Genomic DNA, 22,059 nt, shown 5'->3' with positions numbered 1-22,059 from the left:
GATAACAAGATAGCTACTAGATGTCTAGTGGGCAGGTAGCATGTACAGCATGGGTGTGCTTGACAAAGGAATAATTCATGTCCCAGGCCAGACAGGGCAGGACAGCATGAGATTTCATCATGCTATTCAGGATGCTACGCTATTCAAAACCTATGAATTTTCCATTCCATTCATTGAATCTGCTTCATTGATGGTAGATTACTGAAACCATGGAAAGTAAGGGAGGACAACTATATTCGAGACATTTTTTATTACTCAATTTTACTCTAAAATGTTTAGTATGTTTTCATTACTTAAGTGATTATAACATGGACCCTTGATATTCTTGTATTAGTACTTTACTTTTTTTAAGAAAACTTTGTTTTGTTTTGTTTTTAGAGACAGGGTCTTGCTCTGTTGCCCAGGCTGGAATGCAGTGGCACAATCATAACTCACTGCAGCCTCGAACTGCTGGGCTCAAGAAATCCTCCTGTCTCAGCCTCCTGAGTACCTCAGACTACAGGTGTATGCCACCATGTTCTGCTAATGTTTTTTAGTTTTAATTTTTTGTAGAGATGGGATCTTGCTATGTTGCCCAGGCTTATCTTGAACTCCTGGCCCCAAGCAGTCCTTCTATCTCAGCCTCCCATAGGATTGGGATTACAGGCATGAGCCATGACGGCTGGCCCTTTACTTTTTCTAGTTAATGCCAGAACCTTGTAGTAATACGTTAATTCCGTGTAATCCCTCTTGTCTTTAATGCTATTGTTGTAGTGTGCTTTAATTTAATTTAATTAATTTAATTCTGATACCCAGAATGAAAAACCTTAAAATGAGGCATTAAAATTTAATGTACGTTTACTATTTAAAAAAATATTTAAGAGACAAGGACCTGTTCCGTTGCTCAGGCTGGAGTGCAGTGGTGCGATCATAGCTCACTGCAGCCTTGACCTCTTGGGCTCACGCGATCCTTCTGCATTGGCCTCCCCAAAGTGCTGGTATTACAGGCCTGAGCCACTGTGCCTGGCCTTAATTTTAAAATTAACAACACATTCATACGTATGTATTCAACATGTATACAGTCTTATACAGTAGTGTTCTCCTTTCCTGTCCAGTAGCTTTCTATTTTCCTTTCTCATACGCAGTCAAAATTATTAGTATTGTGTTTATTCTTTTCGGAGATGTTTAAAATGAAAGGTTTAAGCTAGTTGATTTCTGATAAGTCACCCATCCCAGATATTCCCTGATTCTGAATCTCTTGCCCCATAGAATAATCTCACACAGATTTTATGAAAGAAGCCAATGGAGTGGCAATATTTACTTGTATAGATTTTTTTAAGCCGTGTTTTTTTTTCGTAGGCAACTATTTTTACATCAGTAAAAGTGAACATCAAATATATTAATTACCTGGATTTGTCTTATTTCCTCTTGCTTACTGTGTGGTGCTTCCCATTTATTCAATTGCGAAGGAATTTTATGCTTCCGACTTATCTGATGTGCCAGTGTACAAGTAATAGAAATAATCTTATTCATTTACCAGAACCAATTAGGGACAGTTGTTTAGAAAACTTTTTATTGTTAAAGTTCACAGTAGTGCCAATATACAAGTAATGGAAATAATCCTTTTTATTTACAAAAGCCAATCAGAGACACATGTTTGAAAGGCTTTTTATTAAAATTTACAGTAATGCTTACCTACATTTATTATTAGGTGGCATTCTTTTGCATAATCAATACTTTTTTTTTTTTTTTACAGTGCTCTCTCAGAGGAGGAGAAAACTACTCTGCGTGCAGGGCTCATCACCAACTTCAATGAACCAATAAACCAGGTTAGTGAGAAATGAATGCTAATTTTTCTTTTTATTTGTACTGCTTTTCCAAACTAATTTTATATTCTGGCATTAAAATGAAAAATAAATAAAAATATCACTATTACACTATTTTCATTTGTGATGTTTTTATCTATTTTTAAATTTTGAGATCTATTTGTAGCGTTGAATAGTTTTGATTAGATTTGGTTATTATTTAAAGCCCAGAAGTCATTTTAAGGTATATTTGTATACTTTTCAGCTTTCTCATTTTATGAGCCTGTATTTAAAGCAAATCTCTCTATATAGTCACGTGATGCCTAATGTTATTTTGGACAACAGTGGACTGCATGTATAATCGTGGTCCCATAGGGTTATAATGGAACTGAAAAGTTCTCACCCATTGACATCATAGCTGTCCTAATATTGTAGTGCAATGAATATATTACTCATTAGTTTGTGGTGATGTTGGTGTAAACAAACCTACTGCACTGCTGCTAGTCTCACAAAAGTATAGCATATACGATTATTACACATTCTGTGATATTCACACAACCACAGAATTGCCCAGTGACACATTTCTCAGAACATATCTCTGTTGTTAAGTGATAAATGGTTATATTTGTAGTCTTACTGCACAAGAATTAATTTTAATGATTATAATTTTTAGATTAACTTCCCCACCATTTAAAAAAAAAAACAACTCAGAATGGCTTCAGGTTTTTTTCTATTGGTTGCATCCATCACATTTTCAATTCCTACTATTCTGTGGCAGTTAGATAGTAAATTATGTACAGTTTTGTCTTTTTTTTTTATATTGAGGTCTTCTAAGAATAAAATAAGTTTTACTTATAGGTACAATAATTCTTAAGTTTTTTCAAGATAATACTTGGTTATGCTTGATTTTTAAAATTGAGCTATTAAAGCACAATTTGGCAGTATTTCTAATACAATTTTATTTCGACCTGTTTAAATGATCTCAGTTCTTTGCTCTTTCTTGACAAAGGAGCTGAAGCATAATGGAGAAAAACGGAGTTACCTTTAATGGGGCAGGAGGTGATTAGGGAGGGGTTTGTGTTACTGAGCAGTGAACAACTGCCTAATTATTCTTTCAGCTAGCATTTGGGAAACACTGATATGTAGAAATATCATTATTTAAATGCCCAATATTTGGCGTTTCTTTCTACTTTTAGGTCAGGATTCCTAAACTTTGTGGTCACAGGATCGCGTTATACTGCTAAAATTGGAGACCTTAAAGAGTTATATCTGTTGATATTTACTGTATTATAAATTAAAACTGAGAAACTTAAAAATATTAGTGTAAAAAATAAAATACTCATCAACATAGCAGTTTTGGAAATGAGCAATAGTAGCTATTTCCAAAACAATAAAAATTAGTGAGAAAGGTGGCATTGTCTTGCATTTTTAGGGTCTGACTATTTAAGGGAAGACATCTAGGTTTTCATATCTGCTTCTTCATTTACTCTGTTGTGATACATGGTGGACATTATATGAAGAAAACCTCGTTTCACACTGACAGATAATTGGGTAAAGGAGGACCTCATAGGTCCCAGAAAGGGTCCTAGCTCTACCAGGGGTCCATGGGCCACACTTTGAGAACCACTGTTTAAGCAGTCATTCAGTGAAATCGTATTCATTTTTGTCAAATGTATAATTAACAAGGTGATTTGTCACCGTGAATGCATTCCTTATCTATTGCCTTGATTCCATTTGTTTAATTTTTTCCTTTCAGATTGCAACTCAGATTGCAGTGCTGATTGCAAAAGTTGCTAGATTGGATTGTCCCAGACAGTGGCCTGAACTAATTCCCACTCTTATAGAGTCTGTTAAAGTCCAGGATGATCTTCGACAGCACAGAGCATTACTTACCTTCTATCATGTTACCAAGACACTGGCATCTAAACGACTTGCTGCTGATAGAAAACTATTTTATGATGTAAGTGATTTCACATAGTTAAATTTGATTATGAAAATTGTGCGGCCGGGCGTGGTGGCTTATGCCTGTAATCTCAGCACTTTGGGAGGCCGAGGCGGGTGGATCACGAGGTCAGGCCTGGCCAATATGGTGAAACCCCATCTCTACTAAAAACTACAAAAATTAGCTGGGCGTGGTGGCACACGCCTGTGGTTCCAGCTACTCAGGAGGCTGAGGCAGAACGATCACTTGAACCCAGGAGGTGGAGGTTGCAATGAGCCGTGATTGTGTCACTGCACTCCAGCCTGGGCGACAGGGCGAGACTCCGTCTCAAAAAATAAATAAATAAATAAAATAAAAAAAGAAAATTGTGCTACTTGTAAAAAAAAAATGACTATAGTTTTACTTCTGTTGATGTTTTTTGAAAGACTTAATTCTTTCTCATTTTAAGCTGGGCAGTGATATGAATAAAAAGATCACTTAGTTGCCAGTGAGGAGGATTGGTTGTTGGATACACTCTGAAGGCAAGGAGGTCAGTTTGAGGCAAAGGAAGTAGTTCGGATGAGATGATAGGTCTCTTGAATGAAGCTGTGGTAAAGGGAACAATTAGGTGGGCATAGAGTTGACATTTAGGAGGAGAATTGATACGTCTGGGTAACTGAAGGATGTAGGGCATATATAGGAAGGAGTTTGACATAAGTAGGGAGTGACAGCCTTTTATCAGGTTTTTTGCACCTTTTTTTTGGTTTTGGGTTCGTGTGTGTGTGTGTATGTTTTGAGACAGGGTTTTGTTCTGTTTTTGGTGGTGTGTGTGTGTGTGTGTGTGTGTGTGTGTATGTGCGCATTTTGAGACAGGGTTTTGTTCTGTCACCAAGGGTGTAGTACAGTGGCGTGATCATAGCTCACCACAGCCTTGACCTCCTTGGCTCAAACCATCCTCCTACCTCAGCCTCACGAGTAGCTAGGACTACAGGTACATGCCACCACGCCCAGATGGTTTTTTACTTTTTTTTAGAGATGAAGTCTCACTATGTTACCCATGCTTTAAAGTATTTTTAACAGCGTTCTTTGTTACCTTCTGTAATTGTAGAGAAATTAAAGGTATATAATTTTAAGTCTTATTATACGGTCACATGATAGGGCTCAAGAAACTATTTCAGGTCTGTTCTGAATCATGCTGCCCTCCAAAAAAGAAGAGGGTGACATGGTGTTTTGTAGTTTTGTAGAAAGATTTTTCTTCTTTCTTTTTCTTCTCTAAATGTACTTTAAATATTGCTCATGCCTTTCCCTAAATTAGCAGGCTTTTCCTTGGGAGCTTCCAGAGTTCCTTTTACTTTTGAATTTAGCATGTGGTCTTAAGCAGCTTTTCCTAGACCTCCTTCTGACTTTTGCTCTGGTCTCTACTTCACCGTCCATGATTAGAGATGCTTCATTCTTAAAGAAAGAGATAGCCTAGTCCTATAATGTGGAAAGGAGTCAGTGAAGAATATGAAGCATGTGGAAGAGAAGGGATGTAATGGAAGGAGCCAAGTGAAGAGAGAGTTCTAGAAGAAAATACTTGTCCTAGTCTTTTTATGTTGCCTTTATTCTTTCACAAAGAATTGGCCAACTTTTTGTTCTGAGGACTCAATTTTGTCTTGGACTCACAGTGTAGAGCCTCTTGTTTGAGTATGGACTAGGGAAGGGGGTGGGAAAAGCAGTGTATAACCTTGAGCTGTCTTCCATGTCAAAAACATTCGTTTTCAATCTGTTATACACAGACTGAGAGGTTTCTGAACCACACCTTTGGAATCCTCACTTTGAGGATATGGCTTGGCAATTTGCATTTTTAACAAGCTCCCCATAGAATTTTTATATACACCAAAGTTTACGTCACACCACATTGTGTCCTTTTCATTTTTAACTCAATGGGTTTAAATAGCCTGTCTTGGCTGGGTGCGGTGGCTCATGCCTGTAATCCCAGCACTTTGGGAGGCTGAGGCGAGTGGATCATGAGGTCAGGAGATCGAGACCATCCTGGCTAATGGTGAAACCCTATCTCTACTAAAAATACAAAAAAAAAAAAAAAAGCCGGGCGTGGTGGCACGCGCCTGTAGTCCCAGCTACTCAGGAGGCTGAGGCAGGAGAATGACGTGAACCTGGGAGGTGGAGCTTGCAGTGAGCCGAGATTGCACCACTGCACTCCAGCCTGGGTGACAGAGCGAGACTCCATCTCAAATAAAAAATAAATAAATAAATAGCCAGTCTTATGTTCATCCTAGGATATTGTATGTAAGAGAAATTATTTTTGATAGTCTAAGGTTGTTTTTCAAATCCTTTTCACTTTTGCTTGATTTCTAGCGAGGACTAAGGAAATGGACCGTTTACTCACTCAAGTCTTTCTGTGAAATTGTCTTTCCTTTTCCTCTGTTTTATCCTCACCTCAAACCCTTCACTTCCAGGACTTACTTTTTTGTTGGGGAGAGTCTCAAAATCAATTGTCTAGAAGATTCTTGGTTATAGTTAACTGTTATTAAAGGCTACCAGTCTATAGAAGTTTTAATTCCTATTTCAACTTTATCAAAGTTTACTCTCTAATATGTTGCCTTACAGGTATATTTTATATTTAGTTGAGGCAATCTCCACAGATTGTACAGATAATCAGGGCCTTAAGCTGGATAGCTTGTGTGAGTTAGCTTCTTGCTTGTTTTTTTTGTAGTATGAGGCTAGTTCTCCATATAGAAAGAAGTATATGCTTAATTAGCATCTTGTAGTTACTTTCAGTGTAGTAGTTACCACATTGTGCTGACTTGTAATTGTCGACTTATTTTTCTCAGATTCACTACAGTGTAGCTTTTATTGCTGTCATCCTACTGCATAGTCTAAAAGAGTACACATAACGATTGATGCTCAATAACTGTTAAGTGAATGAACAATAGAACAGGAGACTTATTCTTATTAGATGCCTGCTGGATTTCAGAGTGATATAGGGCAAAACTTCAAAAAGCAGGATTTTTGAGAGATTAGTCAAAGCTAGAGATACCTGGAAAAAATTCAGATTAGCACTTTTTATTTTGGAATGGAGCAGCTGAACCTGGAGATAGGGACTAAAGTAGGGACTAGGAAGGGTATCCTGTCTAATGCGGTTGAGGTACAAGATGTGTAGTTAATTGAAGGTAGCATATGTGGGAAGACATCATTATAAAGAGCAATTTTGCTGGTTAATACAGCTGTGCCTATTTTGGTAATCTGAAGCATGGAAAATCTTCCTTTTAATAATAAAGGAAGATGCAAAGATGGTCCTCAAGTACCAAATTAGTTTCCTGCATAAAAAAATGTAAGGGCTAGGCTCACGCCTGTAGTCCCAGCACTTTGGGAGGCCATGGTGGGCAGATCACCTGAGGTTGGGAGTTTGAGACCAGCCTGGGCAACATGGTGAAACCCTGTCTGTACTAAAAATACAAAAAAATTAGCTGGGCATGGTGGCGCACGCCTGTGATCCCAGCTACTCAGGAGGCTGAGGCAGGAGAATCAGTTGAACCCAGGAGGCGGAGGCTGCAGTGAACCGAGATTGCGCCACTACACTCCAGCCTAGACGACAGAGAGAGAGTGTCTCAAAAGAAGAAAAAAATATTAAGCTCATGGTTGAGCTGGTTGCTATAGCAAAGTGTAGTGCACAGGGTACACTTAAAATTGCTACCTGCGGCTCAGTGTGTCTCAACAATTGTTATAACCTTTCCTCCTCTGTGTTAAAATAAGTTCTTTTGAGGGGTGACAAATTACAAAATCAGCAGTTGAGAGCAAATTGTTTTGCAGTAACAAAATTGAGCTTGATTTGACACAAAAAGGAATTCTTTTTTTTTTGAGAGAGAGAGAGGTGCTGTCTTGGCTCACTACAACCTTTGCTTCCTAGCTTCAAGCAATTCTTGTTCCTTAGCCTCCTGAGTAGCTAGGATTACAGACATGCGCCACCATGCCCAGCTAATTTTTGTATTTTTAGTAGAGATAGGGTTTCGTCATGTTGCCCAGGTTGGCCTCAAACTCCTAGCCTCAAGCGATCCACCTGTCTCAGCCTCCCAAAGTGCTGGGATTACAGGCGTGAACCACTGTGTCTGGCCAGGAATTCATTTTCTTTTTTTTGAGAAGGGGTCTCGCTTTGTTGCCCAGACTGGAGTGCAGGTGCACGATCTTGGCTCACTGTAACCTCCACCTCCCAGGTTCAGCACCCCCAGTAGCTGGGTTTACAGGTGCACGCCACCATGCCTGGCTAATTTTTGTGTTTTTAGTAGAGATGGGGTTTTGCCATGTTGGCCAGGCTGGTCTCCCAACTCCTGACCTCAGGTGATCCACTCTCCCATAATGCTGGGATCACAGGCGTGAGCCACCATGCTCGGCCAGGAATTCATTTTCTGTAAAACAGAATGCCTTTACATATAAACCTAAATATAATAAAATGGACATTAACCACAGTTAAAATCCAAAGTCACTAAAAATAAGGAAATTTAAGGTACAGGGAGCAATTGTAATGAAGTTGGAAGTATGTTAAAGTAAATAATGTCCCCAAATCACGATGTGTAACACACAAAAGTATATGCTGCATAGTGCAGTGGCACAAACATAGGTGTCTACAACCTTGACCTCCTAGGCTCAAGCAATCCTCTCACCTCAGCCTCCCAAGTAGCTGGGACCACAGGCGCGTACGACGATGCCCGGCCTGGATATTAGGGATTAATCTTAAATTTTTACTTCTGTCTTAACAGTCACTCAACAGTTATTGAATGCTGACTGTGTACAAGAGATATGTACAATATTGTGGGAGACAGAAGACAGAATTAGTAGTCTCTTGACAGTTCATGTGGAAGAACACAACCCCCCCCATTTAGTAAGCTATTAAAATCTGATGTGGGGCCAGGTGCGGTGGCTCACGCCTGTAATCCTGGCACTTTAGGAGGCTGAGGCGGGTGGATCATGAGGTCAGGAGTTCAAGACCAGCCTGGCCAACATGGTGAAACCCCGTCTGTACTAAAAATACAAAAATTAGCCGGGTGCCTGTAATCCCACCTACTCGGGAGCCTGAGGCAGGAGAATCGCTTCAACCTGGGAGGCGGAGGTTGCAGTGAGCCGAGATCACGCCATTGCACTGTAGCCTGGGCAACAGAGCAAGACTCTGTCTCTGGGCGGGGGGAAATATCTGCCATGGAAGAAAACAAAACTATATTGCGTTGTTATTATGGTCATGGCTAAAACTTAGCTGAATTTTAAAAGCTGAAAGGTTTATGATGAATAATGTTCTCATTAGGCTGGGCATGGTGACTCATGCCTGTAATCCCAGCACTTTGGAAAGCTGAGGTGGGAGGATCCTTGGGGCCAGGAGTTTGAGACTAGTCTAGGCAACATAGTGAGATCCTACCTCTACAAAAAATAAAAAAATTAGGCATGGTGGTGTATGTATGTCATTCTGGTTACTTGGGAGGCTGAGGCAGGAGGATCACTTAAGCCTAGGAGTTTGAGGCTGTAGTGATAAATGATTGTACTAGCCTTGAAGACTGAGTTAGACCATGTGTCTAAAACATAATAATAATAGTGTTTCTGCTAAACAACACATGAATTATTTGGATGGTAAGTGTAAAAGAATGCTGTGTGGCAAGGTGAAGTCAAGTTACAATACTTCAGAAGGTCATCGTGATGAATTACTATATTTTCTAAACAAAGGAGAACTGCATAGCTGCTTTGAGATGGGTTGGTTAGTGTAAGATAGATCACTCACCCTCATAGCCGAGACTTGCAGACTTACTCCTTGTCAACTTAAGACTTCATGATGTGGTCCTTAGGGGAAATTTCCAAATAATTGAAATTATGAATGCTAAATTTGAGAATGCCAAGGCGCCACTTCCATGGTGTAGCTCCAGCCTGTAAGATATTTACAGTGCAGTAAAATTTATTTAAAAGATAAATGCCGGCCGGGCGCGGTGGCTCACGCCTGTAATCCCAGCCCTTTGGGAGGCCGAGGAGGGCGGATCACGAGGTCAGGAGATCGAGACCATCCTGGCTAACACGGTGAAACCCTGTCTTTACTAAAAATACAAAAATTAGCTGGGCGTGGTGGTGGGCGCCTGTAGTCCCAGCTACTCGGGAGGCTGAGGCAGGAGAATGGCGTGAACCCGGGAGGCGGAGCTTGCAGTGAGCTGAGATCGCGCCACTGCACTCCAGCCTGGGCGACAGAGCTAGACTCTGTCTCAAAAAAAAAAAAAAGATAAATGCCTTTGTGAGCAAGTCATCAAGTAGGTTTAATAGATCTTATTTTCACTTTTGTTTTGTTGATTTTAATTGTACATTAAATGCCATGTTGATTCTGTTTCTTATCTCTTGCTCTGTGTAATTTTATAGTGGCTTTTTTTCCCCCTGGGGATTGAGTCTTGTTGTGTCACCCAGGCTGGAGTGCAGTGGTGCAATCTCAGCTCATTGCAACTTCTACCTCCCAGGTTTAAGTGATTGTCCTGCCTCAGCCTCCTGAGTAGCTGGGATTACAGGTGCATGGTGCTATGCCTGGCTAATTTTTGTACTTTTAGTAGGGACAGGGTTTTGCCACATTGGCCAGGCTGGTCTCAAACTTCTGACCTCAAATGATCTGCCCGCCTTGACCTCCCGAAGTGTTAGGATTACAGGCATGAGCCACTGCGCCCCGCCTATATTGGCTTTTTAAGTGCATTATTTAAAGAGTGACTCTCTTAAAGGGTCATTTGTGCTGTGAACCTGTGGGGATTTGAGCCTGTGCATGTGTGTGTCTAGGCTTATATTAATATCAAGGTGAAAAAGAACTTTTTGGTGGGAAGTTACTTTAGTGGAGGAGACTCAAGGTGACAGACTTGGTTCAAAAGAAAAGAGCTGTGCGTGCTGAACAGAAGAGATTTTGAATATAGCATGGTGCGTATTCTTCCTGTATTGATTCATAAAGCCTCTTGTCTGAGTCCTAGTTAAGGGCCTGGAATAAGAATGAAAATTCCAAAACTATCCCCCAAGTATCTAAAAGTTGCTTTTGAAACAGTGCTGATTTATACCTTACCCATCCATCTATTTATCTGACAAATATTTGGATTCTTACTCTATGGAATCACTTCACGGGATGCCTGAGATAGAGCTGTGGAAAGGTAAGGGCCCACCCAGGGAGTAGAGTAGTTTTACTCTTTTTTTTTTGTTCCTCCTCCTTACTGAGTTGATATTTTGGATACATGAGAACAGTGTGTAGGCATTAAGTGGCTGAAGAGAGGCGTAAGGCTGTTGCTAGGATAAGAGACTTAGGGAACTGAAAGATGGGCCACAGTGTCCCTCCTGGGCCTGAGCTATATCACTGGCAGGTTTGAAAACAAAATGAAAATTAGATTTTACTTTAAAAAGCATGTAAGTTACAAATGCTATAGGTATTTAGGAATGTCCTTCATTGACATTCCTTCATTGACATTTTTGAGACTCCGTCTCAAAAATAAATAAATAAATAAATAAATATTAGTTGAGAGACATCAGCAGTTTGGCTGGAAATTGCTTTTGAGATAGATCTTGTACCTACTAAAGCTTCTGGCTTGATACATTTTGGTAATTTAATATATATTTATGTCATAGTTAAGTGGAAGCAAATTTATACTTAAGCCTTTTTTTTTTTTTTTTTTTTTTTTTTTTTTTTGAGACGGAGTCTTGCTCTGTTACCCAGGCTGGAGTGCAGTGGCACAATCTTGGTTCACTGCAATCTCCGCCTCCCGGGTTCAAGCAGTTCTTCTGCCTCAGCCTCCCAAGTAGCTGGGACTACAGGCGTGTGCCACCATGCCTGGCTAATTTTGTATTTTTAGTGGAGGCGGGGGTTTCACCATATTGGCCAGGCTGGTCACGAACTCCTGAGCTTATGGTCCGCCAGCCTTGGCTTCCCAAAGTGCTGGGATTACAGGCCTGAGCCACCACACCCGGCCTACTTAAGCCTTATTAACAAAAAAACGGATTATTACTAAAATAACCTTTTTAGTTATTGTTAAGAATACAGGTGTTTTTAAAATTGAAAATACATTTTAAAAACATGGAAAAGTAAAGAAAAATATTAACTGCCATGTAACTATTACCTAGATCTAATAGTCAACATTTTGCTGTTTTTGCTCTCTGACTTTTTTTGAGCTATTTTAAAGGAATTTAAATATTTTTTTAACTAAATTCTTCAACATTTATCTGTGAAAAGATAGATTTATTTTTTAAGTATTTAACTTTTACCATCCTGAAGAAGTAAAAAGTGATTTAATATCATTTAATACTTTTATCCAGTTTTCTAGATTGTTCTCAAACACATTTTTACAAGTGGCTTGAGCCAGAAAAATGAATAAGGTGCATTTGACATGTCTTTTACAAATCTTTTAATTTTGAATAGTATTGACTTCCTCCCTCTCCCCCTTAAAAATGCCATTGACTTGTTAAAAAAACTAGATTAGTTGTCTTGTAGGATGCTCTGCCTCCTACATTTGTTGATTAATATACCTTGCTGATTAGGTTCAGGCTAAGCAGATTTTGGCATCTATAGCGAATATTTTTTGTCTCAGTATTCGTAATGAATTATTTAATACATGAACTTTGATGTAAAACTTTTTTGGTGCTAATGTTTCTTAAGGGAAAATTATGAAGATAACAATTCTGAGGCTAAAAAAGTTTAAGAATATTTGAAATGCTAAAATACTTAGTGTGTAATGGTTAGCTTTTGATACTTTGGAGTCAAGGCTTTGGGCTTCTCAGTTACAGCCACTAAACAGTCAGTAGGTGGCACTGTTTCTTCTGGTTTAGAAATAGAAAATGTTAAGTATTTGGGGGTTTCATGAACTAGTACCTAACATGTTTCATTAAACAGTTTATTTGCATATTGTCTCACTGAATATTCCTTCCCCCCTCCACATTTTTAGAATCACATGTAGAAAAAAATATTTTTATTTCTCCTACTTGGTTGCTTTATTACTTACTCTTTTCCAGCTGAGCCTTCTGTAAGCATGTATCAGTTGGTGTTTTCTGGAGCAGATAGGAGGTATACAGGGCTTGTGAATATATTAGTTGGCAATGGTTACTTCCTGTGGTTTCTTCTTTATTCCTGTTGTTTCTTCTTTCTTTATCTCTCTCCCTGCTTTTACTGAAAGGTAAAGGGCTGAAAGGTGTTAAAGAAAAACTTATCAAACACTTGTAAAGGATGATAAGACAGACTTTATTCAGATGGGACTACTGCAGTGGGGTTTTGCAGTAGGGGAGAGAAATTGTGCTCAACTCTGAATACAAGGAAAAGTGGGAATTTATTGCCAAGGAGCAGGGATGGAAAGGGTGGGAGGTTGCGGGGATGAGGGGTTGAGAGGATGGAAAATTACTAAAAAGAATCATCAGGGATGAGAGGGGGTTCCTGGCCAAACTGACCTAATAGGATTCTTGCCGAAAGCAACCTGATGAGATATTGATGATATCAATGTCAAAGATAGGGATTCTGGCTAAACCAACATAGCAAGATTTCTTGCTAAAATTGGGTGACGCAAAGAACAGACATTTTGGAAGTCCAAAAGTAGAAGCCTAGTTAGGACAAAGATTCAGAAAAGCCTCACTAAAGTTTGGTCAAGGAGAGGCTGTTTGTCGAAAGATAGTGCTGTTGCTTCTTCATTCCAGCCATTTGTGTAGAGACCTTTCGTAGGCTAGCTAGAGAGTCTTGAATTGGAACTTTAAGAGATGCCTGATGTCCTTGACTATTAGGTTTTTGTTTTTAAATTTCCATACTATTGTTTCTTTTTAAATTTCTGTCTCAAATGCTATATGCCTTCATTTAGCAATACCTGCTGTGTGCCAGGCATCTTATGTGCTTTTCGTATCTGTAGTCCTTAAAGTACAGGTTAAGTACTTCTTATCTGCAATGCTTGGGAACAGAAATGTTTCAGAGTTTTTTCAGATTTTGTAATATTTACATTATACTTAACGTTGAACATCTCAAATGTGAAAATCTGAAAATTGAAACACTCTAGTGAGCATTTCCCTTGAGCATCGTGCTGGTACTCAAAGTTAAGGATTTTGAAGCAAATACTTCGGGTTTTCAGATTTGAGATGTTTTAGCCTGTAGTTCTCTCATATTAAGTATTACTTTCTAGGGACAGAAAGAGGGAAGAATTAATTAATAGATCAAGATCTAACTTTGCCATTAATATCTATAAATCTTACTTATTTTTGTGAGAGGTAGAGATGAAAATTTCAAAATTGAAAGTTGCTTAAGGTGAAATAGAGTGGAATCTTTGACTACCTCAATTACTGAACTTTCTAACACATTTTTAGAGTCAAATGATAAATAGAAAAGGAGATGATTTTATGGAACAGAATAGAATTTTTTTAAATGACTTTGAGTCCACCATGTTTAAATGCTTCCTTTTATTCAATCTTGTCACAGTAACAACCTTTGGTATAGTATTCAGAGATGTTCTTTGGTACTTTTTATTCTTTGTTTTGTAGGTGAGTGGGGAGGATTTTATGTTGAATATGTCTACTGTGATTTGCGTTGTGTGTATGCAAGTGGTAGAATTCTGCAAAGAGATATTCTTCTGGTAACAGAAGTAATGCCTGAAAAAAAAAAAAAGAACAGTTTTGCCCCTTTGCTACCATTATTAAAAAAAATACTGTTTTTATTTTTTACAGACAGGGTTTTGTCTCCCAAGCTAGAGTTCAATGGTACACTCATAGCTCACTGCAACCTCAAGCTCCTGGGCTCAAGCGATCCTCCTGTCTCAGCCTCCTGAGTAGCTGGGATTACAGGCATGAGCCACTATGCCTGGCCAATATAAAATACTTTAGAAAAATCTGACACAATTTCAAAATATGTGGTTACGTAGGGTGGCAAATTCTCCCTTAATGTTTTCTTTCTTGAGCCTGTGCCTGTTTTATTTGGCTGACTCTTTTTTTTTTTCTTTTTGAAGGTTAATCTTACTTTTAATTGAGGAACTAGGGAATAGTTACTGTTACCATCCTTTTTTTTTTTTCAGTGAGTCTGGCATGTAGTGGTAGTGGGGGGTATTGAGAATTAGATAAAAGGTCTATGGCTCTTACGACTAGTGAATGGGACTAGTTCTAATTTACACACATATATTACTTATATGTATATGAATATATGTGTATATATAAGAAAAACATTCAATTTATTTTTAGAGACAGTGTCTCACTCTTGTCCTGGCTGGAGTGCTGTGGTGTGATCATAGCTCACTGCAGCCCTGAACTCCTGGGTTCAAATGATCCTCCCACCTCAGCCTTGCAAGTAGCCGAGATTACAGGCATGTGCCACCATGTCCAGCTAATTTGTTAAGAAACATTTTGTAGAAAAAGGGTCTCACTTTGTTGCCTAGGTGGGTCTTCAACTCCTTACCTCAAGTGATCCTCTTGCCTTAGCCTCCCAAATTGCTAGGATTACAGTTGTGAGATACCATGCCCAGGGTGTACTTTATATTTTGATATCAAAAGGTTTAAACAGGGCCAGGCATGGTGGCTTATGCCTGTAATCCCAGCACTTTGGGAGGCTGAGGCAGGAGGATCACTTGAGCCCAGGAGTTTGAGACCAGGCTGGGCAACACAGTGAGATCCTATCTCTACAAAAAATAAAAATAAATATATAAATTAACCTGGTGTGGTGCATCCCTGTAGTCCCAGCTACTCAGGAGGTTGAGGTGAGGGGATTGCTTGAGCCCAGGAGATTGAGGCTGCAGTGAGCCGTGATTGCGCCACTGCACTCTAGCCTGGGCAACAGAGTGAGATTCTTTGTCTCAAAAAAAAAAAAAAAAAAGTTTAAACAGAACTTAGTTATACCAAAAATGTTTATCTCTTTTATACAATGCAGTTAATTGTTAGTTAATTGTATTAACAGACATTAGAGCATAGAAGATAATATATACTGATATACTGAACATACCTTTTATTTCTGTATTTTTTTTTTTTAAATGACAGAGTCTCGCTCTGTTACGCAGGCTGGAGAGCAGTGGGGTGATCTCAGCTCAGTGCAACCTCCACCTCCTGGGTTCAAGCATTTCTCCTGCCTCAGCTTCCCGAGTAGCTGGGAAGGCACGTGCCACCACGCCCAGCTAATTTTTGTATTTGTAATAGAGATGGGATTTTGCTATGTTGGCCAGGCTGGTCTCGAACTCCTGACCTCAGGTGATCCACCTGCCTCGGTCCCCCAGAGTGCTGGGATTACAGGCGTGAGCCACCGCATCTGGTCTATGTGTTTGTTTTTGGTGGTTTTTTTTTTTTTTTTTTTTTTTTGAGATGCAGTCTTGCTCTGTCGCCAGGCTGGAGTGCAGTGGCGAGATCTCTGCTCACTGCAACTTCTGCCTCCCGGATTCTCCTGCCTCAGCCTCCCGAGTAGCTGGGACTACAGACGTGTACCACCATGCCCAACTAATTTTTGTGTTTTTAGTAGAGACAGTGTTTCACGATGTTGGCCAGGATGGTCTCGATCTTTTGACCTTGTGATCCTCCTGCCTTGGCCTCCCAAAGTGCTGGGATTACAGGTGTGAGCCACTGTGCCCAGCTGGTTATTTTTTATTGTTGTTGTTTTCTTCGTTTTTTTTTTTTTTTGCTTGTTTTTGAGATAGGTTCTCACTTTGTCACCCAGATTGGAGTGCAGTGGTGTGATCTCGGCTCACTGCAGCCTCCCTTCCTGGGCTCAAGGCATCCTGGCATCCTCCTGCCATAGCTCCCCAAGTAGCTGGAAGTATAGGTGCACCCCACCATGCCTGGTTAATTTTTTTTGTACTTTTTATAGAGACTGTGTTTCGCCATGTTGCACAGGCTGGTCTCCTGACCCCAGGTGATCATCTGCCTCAGCCTCCCAAAGCACTGACATTACAGGCGTGAGCCATCGCGCTTGGTCTGAGCATACCTTTTAAATGAGTTCAAGTGACTTCAGATAATAGCGACACAAAAAATTTCAATATAAAGTCCTTTTAAACAATTTTAATCTATACAGACGTTAACGTTAGCAGGTAGTTTTAAGGAGATGCAAAGAAAAGCTATAAAATTACTCAAAATGTCGTTTTGTTGTAAGCAAGATATCGGTTTAAAGTATAATAGTTTTTTGGTCTTATTTGAAATTTGGATATGGCACCCTTTGAGTTTTTGTTTTCTTACAAAAAGACACAGTACAAAACGGATCTACAAATTATAGCCAAGGCTATAGATTTCATTTTTGGGGAGTTGAAATATTTGCTACAATAAGAAATTTTACTGTAGTTTAAAATTTAATTTTAGGTGTTTTGTAGAATTCTTACCTCTTCTGCGTCTAAATCCTTCTGTTCGTATTCTTTCACTTTCTTCTGACAAAATATTTTAATGATGTATGTGTTGGGAAAGCTTAGGGTGTTGTATATTACACAGTAAGTACAATAAAATTTAGGATGATAGATGTTTTTTCAATTCTGGATATGTATTTCAGTCTTTTATTTTCCGAAAGGACTTACTAAGAAAAATACGAATTCATTTTATGGTTTACTGAAGTTATAAGTAAAGCATGCAAGTTTGTTGAAATAAAGCTTTTTTCCCACTTTTTAAATATTATTTCCCTTCTATCAGAGTGAATGTTTGCTTCTCTGCTATAATACTACTTCATGGGAAAATGTCACTTTCAAACTCTTTTTATGATACAGTGGTTTGTGTTGTAACACTATGAGAGAATGATCACTAAAGTATTTTGGCTCTAATGAAACATTAGGATTCAACAGTTTGATTTTACTCTTTGAAATATTGCATATATACTTGAGAATATGCTAAAGTAGCTTAATGAGTGTCATTGTACCTGTTGTGAAGTATACACACAAGATGAGGAAGGGCCAAGGCATCCCTGACTGATTTAGTTTGTAAAGATACAGTGAACCACTTTTAGATTCAGGCAGTTCATTATTTAATTTGGATAGAGAAAGGAAGCACCTACAGGTGCCAGCTTCCTGTGGGCCTTGTCTCATACACCAGAAAGAATGGCACAGAAACAATAGGAGATAGATGACTCTAATGTGACTTGTGGGATGCCTAATTGCTGAGAAGCCAATTCTAGACCATATAGCTCCGTAGTTTTATATTCTGCGGTGTGTTTTAAGGGGAGTAGGGCAGAAAACCTTATACCTCTTCAGAAGCTGAGAGGTGATGAGAAACTGTCTCATGATAACCTAATGGTGCAGATAAAGAGACGAGTAGGAGATGGTCTTGTAAGTTTCTTACAAGCCTTCTATCCTCTTGTGTTCTGGGAGTATCACAGGATGTTTTGCCAAGACTCAGATTAACTGAGGTTCAAGCCTTTGCTAAGCTTGTGTGTTCTGTGTGGATACATGCAAAGTTGCCCTGGGGGATATGGTGAAGCCGTTTTAATGGCACATTAAAAATACTTAAACTAACAAATGGAATTTGATTTTTTCATAGAAACATGATTTTAACAGGATTGCAGCTCTGGTTTCTGATGCCTGTTCTATAAATAGCATTTAATTAGTCAACATGAGATGCTTATATCTTGAGTAAGAAAAAGCATTCCGAAGTATGCTGATGATAACTAGTCATAAATACTTTTATCTAATTTTAATTTAAAGTAAATAGCCATGTAGACTCAGCTGGATTGCTCCGAGAACTCCTGGAAAAAATTGAAGATGTCACTGGAAGATGTTCTGCCTCAAAGTGTGAGGCAGAGATTAACTACATTCTTAATGTGAGGGTCAGGTTTTTAAATATCAGCACACTTTAGTAAAGCAACTGAGAAACCATGTGGTTTGTATGTTCCTGGCATTAAATGTGCAAAAGCCATATGGGTAGAACTGGCAGAACACGGAAGGCTTTCTCCTTTGTATATCTTCATATATTGATTTATCTGACATACTCAGTGACAGTCCATAAATCATTGTTTTAAACTGAGGTTGCAACTTATTAGTGGAGATAAAAAGAATAAAAATAGAATATATAAGACTGCAATGCAGGCATTTGATGAGGTATTAATATTGTTTTAAGAAACTAGTATTTTAGGGGTGTGTCTGTATGTGTTTAGCAGCCAGTGTAAGCTGTATGTGTTACTGTGCATTGTGGCTAAAAAAGTATGAAACATTGCCACAAATATTCTTTGACTATTTCAGATCTCTCAGAAAATGTGTGCTTAGTTGTGAAACTAAAATATATTACTTTGTAGTTCTAATGTATTACTGAAATGTATAATACACTATGAATAAATTTGTTGCCTTTTCTTTGCAGTTAGCTTCTGGAATTTATAATTTTGCCTGCTCTCTGTGGAATCACCACACAGACACATTCCTGCAACAAGTTTCTTCTGGCAATGAAGCTGCAATTTTGAGTTCACTAGAACGAACTCTGCTATCATTGAAAGGTACTATTAAGCTTGATATGTTCATTTTTGAAATGAGATACCTCAGAACAGTCACCAAATAGTTCCTTTAGACGGGTTTTCTGTTCCCAGTTTCACTGGAAAAATAAGAGGTTTATTTCTCCCTGAAAGATAAGGGCTTATTTATAGTTTTGTGGCAGTAGCTCTTCCTCTACCCCTTCTGATTTTTGAAAGCACATATAATAAGTTGAAGTGGATAGTTAGATTCACATTATTGCGGCCTCATGGCTCTGAATATATTTTTTTCAAATGCTTCTAGTTTTTGTTTCTACTTTATTTTTCTCATTCTGGACCCCTACACTTATCCTTTCATGCCAACTTTCCTAAAATTTTTTCTCCAGGCTGGAATGAGCACTGTCTTTCATCCCTCCTTTCCCTGGAAAGGCAAGGCTCTATCTTTCATCTTAGTGCCTCAGGCTCACTTGGATTTCAGAAGGTGCTTTATAGGATGCCATCTTGGCCTGTGTCTTGGTATATGTTGCTTGCAGGCATTCCCTTAGCATAAATCTCCATCTCACTTTCCTTGAGCTGTTTATCTTGATGAATGTATTCCTAGGTTCCTTTTCTTCTAAAATATACTCATTTGTCTTATTCTCTTACTTTTCTAGTCCCTCTCTTCTTTCTGTTCTGGTTGCTAAGACTCTTTTAGTTCTTTTTGTTTGTTTGGTTTTTGTTTTTTTGGAGAGACAGGGTCTTGCTCTGTCTCCCAGGTTGAAGTGCAGTGGCATAATCATAGCTCACTGCAACCTTGAACTCCTGGGCTCAAGTGATCCTCTCACTGCAGCTTCCTGAGTAACTGGGACTACAGGCACATGCCACTGCACCAGGCTGATTTTTACATCTTTCTGGTCTTGAACTCCTAGCTTCAAGTGATCCTCCTGCCTTGACCTCCCAAAGTGATAGGATTACAGGGATGAGCACTGTGCCTGGCCTAGTTTGTTTTTCTTAGTTTGATCTCAGGCAGCATCAGTTTCTCTCTTACTCTCAGTTTGCATTCTTTTTAGTTTTACCTATAAGTTCTTTTATCATATTCATTCTGGTACCTTGGAATCCCATCAGTCTTGGCATTGCCTTAATAATTCACTTACTTTCACCAGACAATGGATGCACAAATCCCAAACTGTCAGCACATTTTGTGAAACCTGTGAAGAAATGTTTGAATGATTTTAAAGGACTGTTGAAAAATAAAATCCATTGTAGAAGTAGTTATAAAAGTGAGTGGAGATGGTTTTGTTAACATTCTTGAGGAAGAAATTACAGACATTGGAGAGAAATGTTTGCTCAGAAAGAATTACAGAAAGTGATATAAGGCTGTGTATACAAAGCTGTGTGTATAGTAGTATATTTAATGATTAAGAAATTTTCAAGATTTCTTTTGATTATAGGGTTTTCTTACCTTATTGATTTCAAAGCCTAATTCCTGACGAAAAAGATGTAGCTTTACTATATCTTTGCCTGCCTTAAGCTTTTTAATACCTCACCATCTGAAGGTCTTAGATTCACATTAACTTTTTAGAGATATCCTGCCCTGGAAAATTTTGTTCTGTAACTATACATTTCTGTTCTGAAATGAAGAAATACTCCAAACTAGAATTTTTGTTTTGTGTAATCTCTATCTGAATTTACACTTATGTGCATTTAGTATCTTTTAGACATGGATGCATTCATTATTTCATTCGACAAATCTATAGATCCTTGGCACTGGGGAGACAGACTTAATAAAATGATCCCACAAATATATTTAAAGTGACACCTGTGACAGAGGCCTTATGATATTATGATAACTGATAATATGATCAGAAAAATTTCCCTGAGAAAGTGATCTTTGAGCCGTAATCTTAAAGGACAAGTGGAAGTTAACTAGTTGATGAAGGGAGAAGGAAAGGATCCTCTCAGGTATTGTGGCTCAAGGTCTTGTGGTGAGAAAAGCATATCCAGAATAAGGGATTCAATTTGAATTCTGTTTTCTCCTTATGAAAACGAGGAAAACTTACTGCATCATTATGATGCAGCAACTTCTGAGTTGCATATGATGATTTCAAACTGAAGGTCTTATAGACAGCTACATTCTAAACCTAATTTTAATACATTGCTTTAGACTTACAAACCGAAGGTCTAGTAGACAGCTACATTCTAAACCTAAATTTAATCCATTGCCTTTAGACCTCATAAACACTATTTAAGATATAATTCTTTAGTACTGTAATAGCAATGCTTATTTAATGAACTTTTAATTTTGTCTCTTACACTGTCACCATCCTTATTGTTGCTAAATAATTGCTATATTTTACATATACCATGGAATCCATCAATAACCCCATAAAGTAGGATTTGTTACCCGCATTTTACAGATGAGGAAGCTGAGATGAGAAATGTTGCCCAAAGTAGTATTACAACTGTAGACAATAGAGCAAGGATTTAAATCTAGCTCTGCCTTCAAATCTGTTATCCTGCTTATCTCTCTGTGTACACTAGTTTGTCAGTGTTACTCATGAAATGTCACAGTTGAGCAGTGTAGTTGATTCCAAATTTGGAAATAGGGTTTAATTTTTATATCGTTTTTAGGAGATCATTGTATTTCCATTAATATAGCCTAAAACCGAATGAAGGTTTTTGGTTACTGTTGAGTCATAGCTTAAAGTTTGTGAAATAGAAATAACTTTCCCAATTTCAGTTACTGCAGGTAAGAAGTACTAACAATTATATAAATTACACTAAATTTTGGAATCCAGTTTTAGAAACATGAGTAGTAACAATAAGTCAGAAGAACACTGCATTTGTGAGTTAGAAGAACTAGACTTTAGTTCCATTTTTCCCACTAATTTCCCAGCCAAATGACCAGGAGTTAACTTTCCAACCCAGATTAACCTCCAAGCTCGATTAAGTTTTGCAATTCTGAATCTTTCTTGTGATTGTAATTTTAGTAGGATAAAATAAGATTCAAGTAAAGCTTGCTT

The 22,059-nt window shown here is 38.5% G+C and overlaps 1 protein-coding gene across 9 annotated transcripts in view; it reads left to right on the top strand.

Annotated features, from left to right (window-relative positions):
- IPO11 (importin 11) overlaps nt 1-22,059 on the top strand; it is a 221,483-nt gene that overhangs the window by 44,420 nt on the left and 155,004 nt on the right. For all 9 annotated transcript variants that reach the window (XM_063811213.1, XM_054684345.2, XM_054684346.2 and 6 more), the window contains exons 4-6: nt 1,736-1,808; nt 3,541-3,744; nt 18,952-19,084. In XM_063811213.1, the coding sequence (XP_063667283.1) occupies nt 1,736-1,808; nt 3,541-3,744; nt 18,952-19,084 (410 nt within the window). The remainder of the gene's footprint in view (nt 1-1,735; nt 1,809-3,540; nt 3,745-18,951; nt 19,085-22,059) is intronic.

This window comes from Pan troglodytes, chromosome 4 (assembly GCF_028858775.2).
Source record: "Pan troglodytes isolate AG18354 chromosome 4, NHGRI_mPanTro3-v2.0_pri, whole genome shotgun sequence".
NCBI lineage: Eukaryota > Metazoa > Chordata > Mammalia > Primates > Hominidae > Pan > Pan troglodytes.
Note: the sequence above shows the minus strand (reverse complement) of the source record. Positions and strands in the feature narration are given on the sequence as shown.